Source organism: Rhea americana, unplaced genomic scaffold (genome assembly GCF_003343005.1).
Source record: "Rhea americana isolate MKP2758 unplaced genomic scaffold, rheAme1 scaffold_7, whole genome shotgun sequence".
NCBI classification, from domain to species: domain Eukaryota; kingdom Metazoa; phylum Chordata; class Aves; order Rheiformes; family Rheidae; genus Rhea; species Rhea americana.
The window spans coordinates 1,958,428-1,971,043 of NW_028186867.1; the positions used below are offsets into that span (position 1 = coordinate 1,958,428).

Consider the following 12,616-nt stretch of genomic DNA (forward strand, 5'->3'; position numbering starts at 1 on the left):
ACATTAACACATTTCTGGTACTTACACTGTGGACCTGGGGACAATCAAATTCATCTACACGAAAAGCAAGTAGTCTACCTCAACCACCAGATAACTGGCTTGGCCTTTAAAAGCTATAAGCGCTCTTTTTATGCCCCCATAAGACAGCTAATGCTGCACAGTAAAATAGTAGGTTTTGACACTTATAACTCCACACAAACACTAGCTCTGTACATTGAAATATACAGTTTATTTTTTCAAAGTCAAGCAATATCATTTGTCAGTAGGTAGGTGTTAAGTTTCAAGCAGGAAAACTGTACACATTTTCACTCTGGGCTGCAAAATTCAAACAAGTGGAGAAACATAGTGGAAATCTTTCACTATACAAAGAGATCTAAAATTGAGAACAACGTAAGGTGAAGAAATAGCCATTCCCAAAGATGCCAAAGGAAAAACATTAGCACCAGATTTTTTCAAAAAGCAACAGTACAGCTATTTACAGATTTACATATAACATTGGGAGGCAACCATCTTCAGGTTCCCAGGATGGGAGATTTTGAACACAGTTTTAAAAAAGGAATGGAGAAAATGGTGACTATGCAACTGTTCTGTGAAAAGGATAATATATATATATATATATATATAGCATTCGCAATATTGCTATCTTTTATCAGAAAGATCTAAATCAAAGCACTGTATACAAACACATTGCAATTATATTATTATTCACATTTCACATACACATTTCAGAATAACCACAATATGTAAAATTTTTAAAATGCCACAGATAAAACAATGCACTCTCTTTTCAGCTAAAGACAAGCATAATTTATTCAGAAGTTACTTAGTTTTGGGTCTATTATGCTCAAGGGATGAGTCTAAGGACAAAAAGGGATCACCTGCCCTAGGAACATAGCAGCAAATAATTGAGAGATACCAGATGTCTGCATTTTGGAACCAGGAGGAAGAAACCAAGGTCAGCTGCAGCTTCTACAAAGTGGCAGCTCCATCTGACTTCGGCTGATATACATCAGCATAATTCCATTAAAGATTTGGTCCATGTACACACATTAGTGCATTATAGTAGGGGAAAACAGTCCTTTTAACTTTTGCACCTGTTTTGCAACTGGTTCCAGAAGATTTCTGCATGACTCCCCAGATTGCAAGGAATTCACTGATCAGTGTCTCTCCGGTTCCATTTCCTCAGAAGAGATGATTCAGATAAGAAGAACAGAAAACYTTTTGTGAGCGCTGTCACTATGGGGATGGCATAAAGAATTCTTCTCTCTCTTCTTTTAACATTTAATTACTTGTATTTTCAATCTGTTTAGCTACAGACTGGCATTCACTTCAGCCTCAAAAATGTTTTCCTGTTGGGCAATCTGTTTGTTTAGTTAAAGGACAGATAAATGGTACTTACTACAATGTAAATGGCCTATACACAAAGTCATCCAAGATTTCCCTTTGACCATAACACTTTATCTTAACATAAATGATGACATGTACACACTACAGAATTTCTCTGTAGATATCAGAGCAAGCCAACCTAACCTGTATCTCTGTGCTAAGACATGTGTTAGCACTTCTTCTTAGTGGTGCTGGGACTTATCGCTTCTATTCAATGGCAGTATTACTAGAACACAATCAGTAATCTGATACTGAGAAATAGCATCCTGTCATTTATCAGTGTGATAAAAAAAAAAAAACAAACCCAAAAGCCATGGCTGTTCACAGTTATGAAGCAGACTTGCTCTGAGTAATGCACGGTATTTACACGGGCAAAGCTGTTTATATTGCATTTGGTGGTCTGAGAAAGCAGATAAAAGGAATAGCATTATGTGGGTCAACTTCAATATAATTTAACTATCTATATAAAACCAGCATAATGTTAAGCAATCAGAAGTAAAATAGAAGCAGTGTCCTTACCTGACGTTTATTTTCATAAAACATAGCAATTATTTGGAGGGAGAATGAAAACATACACAGTAAGCAMAAGAAAAAGCAAACGAATTTTCCAAATAACTTAGATGAGAAATGTTTTGAACAAAATCAGCGCAGTACTTGCAGCTTGTTTCTTAAATCAAGTACAACTTGGTAAGAAAAATCACTTGTATTACAGTAAGAGAGGGTCTACGACTCTCTCTTCTTTTTTTTTCTCTTTTTTTCTTTAATCTTCAGCAATGTAGAAATTAGGTGATTTGCAAGTTGTTTTAACAAGTGTTTAACTGAGACTGATTTAAAAGTTCTGCAAGGGGAAAGTGCCATCATCTTATATACAACATTACAAAAAAGTGTCTGATGCCACAGGATCAGAGTGACACTACATTTCAGCAATGTGAATATACTAGCTGTAAGATGCACAATTCCCCTATTTAATGTGCCTTTTAAAAAAGGAAATAAAAAGCCACTGCATTTAGAGCTTCTGAATTTGTGTGTATTCATAATTTGCTGCTGGGTTGCCCAACAGTCTGTACAACATCTGAGTATAAAGGAAGTATACATTCTAGTCTAAGAAACATTGCTGTCTGCATGCAYAACTGTCACAGACTTCCAACTTACMCAGCAGAAAGGTTAAAAGTCTAGCCCCTTCTGTGAAGCTTTCTCTAAGTTAAGCAATGAGGAGTGGCTGTAGAATCCAGCAATAAAAACGCGTTGTAAAAAATTAAATACATCATCCCAAAAATGAAAGAAAGAGCATTATTGCTGTTGAGAGCTATTTTTCTCTTGTACGCTTGTTTCTCTACTGAACACTCAAGACAAGCCAAGATACTCATTTGTATACTTGGAAGCTCCCCTATCCCTTTCTTCTTTCCCATTTTTCATGTTCTTGGTCAAACTCAGTCCCCTTATTTGAGCCGTTCAGGTTGGAGGCTATCAGTCAGACACTTGAGTTGCTCCTCCCCCAGCTTGATCTTGTCCTCAAGCTCTCGCTGCTCAATGATGAGGGCCGACTTCATTTTTACAAAGTGCTCATAGTCTGCTAAGTTCTCTTCGCTCAGGTAATTTGCCAAAATGTCAAARACAATGCGCTCCCGACGATCCAGGTTTTCCTTCAGTTCTTTTGCATCTTCATGTTGTTGTGTTAGCAGCTTCTGCTTCTCTACCAATGTCCGCTTAGGAAAAAAGAAAAAAGGTTAAAAACTCCAGTGGGCTCACCAGGTTAGGACAACAGGTTCAGTGTTTAACTTTCAAGCGTGTTCTATCTACAAGGCAAAGATTTTCCTGAATACATAGAGAAGTGAAATAAGATTGAAATGAATTCTAAATAAAAGGGATTAACAAACAGGAATAAAAATTATTGAGTCAATAAAAGACGCAGCAATCATTTCTAGTAGCTTCAGTAGCAAGAACTTCAAATAATACTTTATTATTTAACAGTTTTGGAAGTATTACTAAAAAAAAAGCTGCCACCTTTGGGAAACAGTCAAGTTCTCTGAAATAAGACTTCACCGATCTGCATTTCGTCTTCAACACAACAAACTTTCACACTCAAATAGCTACAGCTATCAGGAACACAGCCACATTATAAAAAATGGAGTGATTCGTCCTTCCATAGTTCACGACACTACAGTATTTTGCAGTTCTGCTGTAATCTGGTTTATCATGAAAAATAACAAAAAGCATCATCTTCACAACAGAGCAATAATATTTCTATCTTTTTTCCCCCTCACAATAATCACCATCTCTCAGCTGTAACAGAAAAGGGTATTTGTCTGAGACACTGCTGGTTTACAGAGGTCTGCTCTGCTGTAAGTGATATTCTGGCCAGACAAAAATTCCTACCATCTGAAATCTAATAAATGAGTGAGAGACAGAATAGGAAAAAGGAAGGCTGAACAAAGAATCACACAGAAGAGATAAGATAGAGGACAGGAGTTTTATATCCTATTCACACATATGCACAAGGCAAAAAGGTGAGGTTCATCTCACTCAACTTCCCCTGTCTATACAATAGGTAGCCACATCCGAGTCACTCAGCTATACTTCTTTAATAGTATATGGAAAGAAATGTGAGTGTTATTAATCTGACCAACTTCAGATGTCTACCTATAGGCAAGTGCTTTTTTCCAGTGACAGTGAATATGGCTGGCCTACTCTGATGTTAAAAACTCCAGTACAGCTCTTCTGCATTTAATCGGAAAATGCCTCGAAGACGTGCAACTCCATGATTTTTTACCTTTATTTCATTGATGGATTCTCTTTTGAGAACCTTTGTCTTCAAATATGCTGCAGTCTGTTCTTGTGAAATTGTTAAAGTAAACTTGACCACTGTTTCATTTTTACATTTTAAATCACATATGCTACAATAAGCCTAAAGAACTTACGGAAAAATGATTCTGCAGACTACAGAAACTGCAGCACTTCAAGACATGAGACAAAGGGGGATGCACTCCAGCAAGCTTTAACAGACCTATCAGAGCTGCACTTGTACCGTGTGTTGCCTCTTTTACTGTAGACGGCACAAAGCTTGGAGAGTAAAATGCTTTCAGACTTTCCCTCTAGATTTACATAAATTACACAGCCTAGATTAATTCAGGTTGGGAAGCCATGTAAGACAAGTCACAGGAATCACACATCAATAGAAAGACCAATTTCAGTTGTCCTTGAGTGCTTGCTAATGAAAACCCCACTGCAAGTAACTCGCAAGCAGAGCCATCTGCTACAAAGAGATGGGAGTACCTCTCATCTAAATTCACCAGTGGGACTAGCAGCCAAGTCCAAACTAACAAACGTGGCTAGACTGCTCTGCAGAGTAGCTCTGCAACTTGTATGTATCTACTAAAAGGTGGAAGAAGTATTTAGACAGACCAAATTTGATGAACACAAGGGAACATGCATCAACTAAYTAGTACTGCAATTGCACACATTATCCAGCTAATCTTTGGGATGAAATAGCATCACCTTTCAAGCAATCTTCTATCATAGTCCACAGACACAAGACAATCAAATGTATAGYCCTTATTAGCAATTCCAGTTACTTGCATTAAACAATTTCTTCTTGCCATGCCTATAACATGACTTTAAGATGAACAGGAATAACCTAACAATGTAAGGAAAGCAAATACCACTTTCTGCCTGAACTTTGCTTGAGATCTTAGTATCAGTATCCTTGTGAAGGTTTAGGGTGTATCTTAGAAAAATAGGATGTAGATGGGTAGAAGGTTACAGGGATCCTTTGAACTTGCTTTTATTTCTGCCAAAGATGACTGACTCTGAAAAACTTGTTTTGAAGGATGAAATGAAACACTCTGTGGCAGGCTCAAGATAGCACTCCTGAGAAGATTTTTTGAGCAGTTGGTAAATGGTTCACCAGGCCTTTATGCTGGCACACACCATACTATCAGATGGTTTAGAGGCTGTTATCCTCAGATTTCAACCGATCTAAGCAAAGAATAATCCAGAAGGGTGTTTCTCCCCTCCAGTTTGGAAGTGCCAAAAACATGCCATCCTACTCTGCTCTGATGAAACAAWTTTTGACTCCTCCATGGGAGAGCTTTTCTTCAAGAACTGTTTGATATTTTGAACCAAACCATATGAAGAGGGACTTCCTCCATATATTTGACTGCCCAGCATTCAGTTCCTCAACTGCTATATAAACAACAGCATTGGCACTTATCCCTAGTCTCTCAATAACAGGCCTGGAAGGTCTAGGCACCTGATCTAATCTGTGGACAGCTGGCTCAGCACTTTAGAGATCTGAACATATTTTGGCTTTGTTGATAATGAAGGTAATGGGAAGACACCGGTCTCACTGTGTGGAAGGAAGGTGTTTGGCAGCTATTTCAGATTAGCTTCCTTTCAGCTGCAAAAAGTCAAGATACTYGATTTTGTTTCTTGTGGCAGAAGAGAGCAACGACAGAGCATCTCATTGTTCAAAGATACGCACATGTAACCCAACCTACACTGTATTTATAGTTGATTTGCTTGGGTAGTTTATGTGCCTGAGAAGCATCTCTGACTGACACTTAGAGACAAACTTATTTCTGATGTTACTACGGCAAGACTATGGTGTCAGYACATAAGAATATGAAAGAGAATTGGAGTTTGTTAGGCATTTGGATTTACGTCAGTTTAAWTTTGAAAAGGTTCTGGCAGAACATGCAGACAATTTCTAATTGCCTTTATGACATCAAACACTCACCTTCTTCCTTCTCCACATTTAGTTGAATAAGTTAACTTTAATATGGCTCTCAAGCATTCTCCTATGTTATCCTGTCACCTGCTGGTAGCTCTTTCCCTAGCTCGCACTCCCCATCTTTGAGCTCATTAGAAAATCACAACCGTATTTAAAACAYAGAAGTGGCCTACAAGTTCTTCTAAGTTTCAAAAGCTTTGATCTGCCCTCTACTAAGCTGCCAAATAGCTTCTCTTTGCCATTAAATAAATATGTTTGGCAAACAGCAAGAAACCCAATTTTTAACCAGACCCAGCACTTAAGGACCTTTACTGATTAAATGAGAGTCTATCAGCACAAACAAAACAAATTCATTGCTCACAGATCGAATTCTGTTACAATGCTTAGGTGGACTTTCCGCATTTCACTTCTCAAMTGCAAGCAAAAAATCCCATTTAATTGTAGAGTCTAAACTCATGTGACACATACCCCTGCCCCCCTTTTATACCTTTAAACCTTTAAATTCTCCACATATCTACAATTTTCCTATGATACATAACTATATCACTAGATATCTAGCCAAGACCTACTGGGATCTGAAACTAAACACAGTGCTGACAGCATCTGTCGCGTGCAACGGGTAGAAGTATCTAGAGCACTCCTTAAATTCCACATCTGCTGGGATTCTTCTATATCATTCTATACCATTCTATCAGTCTATTCTAGTTGGATGATAAGAAGTAYGTTTTCTCCTTAAAAACAAACAAACAAACCCTACCACCCTTTTTTTTAAAGCTTGTCCTTCTGCCAGTCCTTGCTCTTATTTCTTGCCAGGCATTGTACAGGAAGCTGTAGTGCATTTGCATCATATGAAAATATATCAAATATTTTATTTTTGTCTTATCTGTATGCATTTAGCAGTAATAAACACGATTCTTGTCAAGTATAAAGGAATCTGTAAACTTTCTGCATTACAGCACAAAGTGACACTACTGCTTGTTCCTTTTCCCATCTTTTGAAACTGTTTAAAGAGCAGAATTTCCATTTGCCTCGTTATGCTTGTATCAATAGCTCCTCTCTTTCTTCAGTCCTGCCTCAACAAGTCTATTCTCCAATATGTTGCATCGCCAACAACTGCTGTACTCCAAAATCATTACTTTTCCTGATCAATTCACTCATAGTTGAGAAATTTCAAGGTAAAGAGGAAAGTTTTAAGAAATGTAAAGAAAACAATCTTATGAGATTTATCCCTTAATTTTCCCCCATCTTGAATTCTGGATTTTAGATAAACAAAACCAAGCAAACAAAACTCCTATATCAGATTCACTAAATGCAATGATATTACTACTGGGCTTTCTCACCCGTTCTTCAGGAGATGTATTTTCATCCAAGTTATTAAGGGCATTTTCCACCCGGGCCAGACGACCTGACAGTGACAGTAGGAGGTTGACCACTTTGTCCAGGTCCCCAATAAACATCTTGAATTTGTCAAACTCATTTGGTTTGCAAACTTCTTTCACAATGGCCTCTACCTCCTCCCCCAGTATGTTATTTGCTTGGATGTCTTCCAGAAGTGTCTCTCGTGCTTCCCTCAGCACCTGCAGCTTCCTACTAATGCTGTCAATGAGTTCTTGCTGCGGAAATAAAGATAAGAATTCATTAGTATTTCTGCATTGTTTCCACTTCTCCTTCTGAAAGTCATGCTGAAACTCTCATGTAGCTTTGCAAATGAGTGCATTACAAATAAATACACACCTATTTGTCTACAATAACTATAATATTGCYGGATTCAAAGATTCAGGATGTAGGTCTACAATGCTCAGCTTGAGASACCTGTGTTTGAGCAATTCACCTTTGTGGCAAAAGATGAAGGACTTTCCTTTTTATGATCATTACTGCTTCTACTTAGAAGCACTTCAAAGCCTGCTACAGACCAGCAAAAAGTGCTGTGCATCCTTTTCTCTCTGAATACCATGTCCACACTACCTTTCTGAACAGCTACACTTTAGGAAGATGAACAGTACCAGGAAAATAATCCTGCATTTTACTCATGCCACAGTTAAAACTAGGACACTGTTCAACATTTTCTTCTTTTCTGTATAAAATTAACATCCCCCCAATAGTAGTCCTTCCATTTGCAGGAAATCTTAAAAGTGATACTGCTTTTTAGCATCTCTGTGAGGAAATCACAAACCCTGTGGCGCCGAATGGGATATGTAACCTGTAGTGTACAGAGCAGCCCTGTGCAAAGCTGTGCAACGTGACACTGACAAAGGAGCAAACTAGTATCTTTGTATGCCACTGTCCTATGCCAGGCAAATATATCATCTCATTTGCAGCTTGTCAGGTCTCCACTATAATCCCCTACTGCCTTGGATACACACATCTGGGCCTAGAAAAAGCATTTCAGGTGAGTCACCAGCAGAGAATACACTTAATGACTTATGCTCCATGTGCTCTGCCCTGATACCTCCCCATATTTGRGGGCCTTGTCCATTAAGGCTATGTCCATTAAGTTTTGGTTGTGCACAAAGAACGGAACTTATTTTAGCTAGTCATCTACCCCAAAATAGGATGAACCACACTCTAAAAATGCATAGTTAATTTAAATGCAGATGCCTACTTAGGATTCAGCTAATTTCAGGTAAGATAAATTCCCAAAGCTTTCTCTAAATATACACTTGCTCATACAATTTCTAAATGAARATCATATAGTAAAAAGCAGTTATTATTTCATGGTACCTCTTTGTTTTTTTTTGAAAAAAAATTACTCATGACATTCTTTGGAAACTGTGCTTTCCAAATCCAAATCTGCCTCTATGATTACTGAGAAGTATACTGATTCCTAATCCTGCTTTTAGATGCTACTGTACAGTCACCGTCAATTTATTTTGGGAACAAAGAAAAGTCTGCCATTTTAACAGGGAGCAACTATACCCTGAAAATCTAGCAGCCTTTTTGAAAGTGAAAATTCAAACACATGGATTATCTGGGCTGGTTCTTTTCTTTTTGATTTAATATACTTGGGCCAGGTTAATCTGGATTCGAGTTATTTGTTAGTCTGAGTGCCCAAAAGATTACAGTAGTAAGCAGTTTTACAGATGCCTGCTTTACTGACTGATTAATCTGCAGGATTTGATTTTTCCCCCCCTCAATGCAAATGCAGTTTGATTTGGATAATGTAGGTCACAGTGCTACACTCTTATTTCCCTTAGATGACATGCAAATTTAACAACACTATTGCTTCACCATCTGACRCACACCTAAATAGAGTTGTGCTCCATRCTATTGAATTTTTCTCTTCTGTASCTGTGCTGTGACTCTCTAAAATGGRAAAAAAAAATACCAAAAAGCACGTTATTCTGGATTTGCCAATCTASACTGACAGTCCAGATCAGCTATGTGGTTTATATCTACCGAAAAGTTTTTTTTAAAAAGAGAGTAGTCTTCCCAGTAGCACCCTGCTTAGATGCCTACAAGTGGCTGAGGCTAACCTTTAAAGGACCACTTGTAAAGGTGAGAGGGCCAGAAGTACTTGCAATTCTTTAAAAGTGTCTTAGCCATTAAGAATTGGATTATGGTCACTGACTGCTTCCGACGCAGATGAAGCAGTCTCCGTATGTAGCAACTGAGAGTTCACTGTGTAGTTTTGCTGAACAGCAGAAAACCTGTGCTGTGTTCGAGATCTACAGAGCCAGAAGACTGGCATTGAACTACCTTACATCTTGCAACTGGCAGATGAATAATTTACAGCTGTGAATTCTGTACCAGTAAACAAGACAATAATAAAACCTGATCTTTTTCCAGTAATACTCACTGATCTGACTAGCAACACAGAAACGAGCACAGCACAGAATGCTGCTTAGCATGCTTTACACAACTTACTCTGCTCTCAGCTCATTGCTCCATTTCACATTAGGCTCAGGCCTGAGAAGGGGAGAAACTCTTTTTCAGTGAACATTTATATTCTGCAGGAGCTGCTGACACTTTCCTAATGGCAGCAAGGACCTACTTGGCCACACATGGCTTTTCCTTATTACTAAAAACATGTTGGTAGTGTCTTCAATACCTGTAAAAATCCAGCCGTTCTATAATTATGGTAAATCTACTTAAAACTCAATACATAAAACACATACATTCCCTTCCTGCTGGGAATATATGGATTGTCCCAAACAATTTAAAATGGATTTTCTGAAGTGCTTCTACATGAAATTCCTATACTTATTTCAAATGCATGTGTCATTACTTTACAGCTGCTAAAAAGGGGAAAAAGAAGAAGAAAAAAGCACTATACATTTCTGGTTTGCAAAGCCTAGAAGAAAAAAGTATTATAATCATTCCACAGTGTCCACAGTGGACTAAAATTAAGATATCTCATAACCGAATTGACTGATTTCTAGGAATCAGTAACAGGTTCTGGGCATATGTCTCTTCTAAACTAAACAAAAACAAACTGTGTTATTGAAGTGTTCAGGCCCTTAACAATTCTCTCAAACTGCTGCCAAATATGTGAAGTTGGGCCAATTCATATATTCTTGTTGTTTTATAAGGATGCTATGACCCACTTACTGCCGGTTATATATGTTTTCTGACAAGATCTAAGATGAAAGCCCACTGAACTGAGTGTTCACATTCTACTGCATGGGGAGGAGTAGGCAGAGAAATAAGCAGCAATATGTGTGTCTGGTTATGACTGTACACACAGAGAAGATGAAGCTCTACTAAAAGCTCTTCATGAAATATTTCTCATTTTACATGGTTAGTGGTGAAGTAGGGGGAATGGAGGGAGGGAAGGAGAAAGAGTATGTAAAGGGGGACAATGCTTTTCCTGTTCAGAGAAAYCAACCCAAATAAATGGCATTTTGGCTTATAAAAGTTTTAGTTTGCTGGGCAAATAAGGAAAGTTTAAACTGCCCCCCCCCACACTCTCCATCATGAGATGGAAAGTAATTCTAGCAAAAATGATGAAGGTGATTCTCTCAAATGTGGAACTAGATAAAAACAAATGATCCCAAATGTAGTGAAATCCTTAATTTGTCTAATACAGCTGTCAGTACATGCGCTGTGCAACATGGTGAACGGATGGGGAAGACGGAATTTGGAGGAAAAAAAAAGAATAGAAAACACTACCGCCTCTTCAAATTCAGCGGTATCTACTCTCGCATTCAAAAAATCAGTGGGAAACTCTTAYAGAATCTCTTATTCTTAAAGCTAAATATATTCCTAATAGCCAAATGGAAGGCATCGCTGTGGGACAAGATCACACTGAGGGATTATTAAGCACAGAGTTGATATTAATGGAAAAGATTTGCTCACCATTGTATTACTCGCTTTGCTGAACAGTTAAACGATATCACTTCAACTGAAAAAAAGACCATTTCCTTCAGTTTATCCATACTGGGAACTATGATTAAAATATCTTGTTCCAAATCACTAATGAGATGAGTTTGATGACCTTAATGTAGGTCAATGTTTTCTCAAATCATAGAAATACCTTTATTTTCAGTCCTGGAGTATTATGTTGACCTTAGATCATAAATAAAGCACCAAAGGATGGTGGTGAGGGTGAGTATGAGCAGACATCAAGACGACTGCCTCCCTCCTGATGAATAACTTGCACTGTATCCACTGAGCTGATTAGCTAGCTCTTGCCACTACTGCTTGTATTACTTTGCTCTCTACTCCTCCWACCTCCCAAAGCAGTTTGTTGCTCAAGAAAGCAGACAAACAAATAAAAAAAAGATAGGGAATCCCCACCACCACAAACACAAATCCATGACCTAAATTTCAAAAACATGGAGCTACTAAAAATGCCATCTGTTAAGACTTAGATACACGAGCACTAGCACTTCTTTTTACATAGCAAGTGAGAGAAATACACTAAAGGTTCTAGATCAAAAATATTATTTGGAAATTAAAAAAAAAATGCCTCGCTACCCTTTGCCCCTTCCCCAGAACATACATCAAGCTGCAGAAAGCATCTAAAATGCTAAATTCACAGCGTGACACTCAGAATAACCCAACCCCACCCACTCCTCCCACTCCCCACCCCCCAAAAAGACCAAAAGCCCAAACCTCCAAAACCACACACACAGGTTGATTTTCTAAGTGAACCTGGACATCTAGGAGACCTTTTATTTAGAGATTTTTTGCAGTTAACAAAAAGCATGCCACTTCAAGCATCCTGTTACACATTTAGAAAAGTCTATTACCTTCTTTTCTGACAAGTCATGATCCAGCTCATCTTCAGAATCATCTTCACTCTGCTGCTGCTGTTGCTGTTCCTGCATGTCCTTCATTTTAATCAGTAATTCTGCCTTTGGTGCAGATGTGCTGTAGTAAGTGGAATTGGTTGTCAGGGAGATAGCAGATGGCACACTCTGCTCCTCTTTCCTGGTAAAAAGTCAAAACTTTCATTAATTACCCTTTCGTCCTAATCACTGAAAAGAAAGAACAACTTTTTAGAGTCATCATTTGCCAAGTAAACAGGGGGTTCAAGAGAAAGCAGTTACCTATGGGTAC

The 12,616-nt window shown here is 38.2% G+C and overlaps 1 protein-coding gene across 2 annotated transcripts in view; it reads right to left on the minus strand.

Moving 5' to 3' along the window:
• Nucleotides 1–210: 210 nt before the first annotated feature.
• SHROOM2 (shroom family member 2) overlaps nt 211–12,616 on the minus strand; it is a 129,430-nt gene continuing 117,024 nt past the window's right edge. For both annotated transcript variants that reach the window (XM_085321563.1, XM_085321564.1), the window contains 3 exons: nt 12,307–12,487; nt 7,456–7,728; nt 211–3,092 (listed from right to left, as the gene is read on the minus strand). In XM_085321563.1, the coding sequence (XP_085177689.1) occupies nt 2,826–3,092; nt 7,456–7,728; nt 12,307–12,487 (721 nt within the window). In that variant the 3' untranslated portion in view covers nt 211–2,825. The remainder of the gene's footprint in view (nt 3,093–7,455; nt 7,729–12,306; nt 12,488–12,616) is intronic.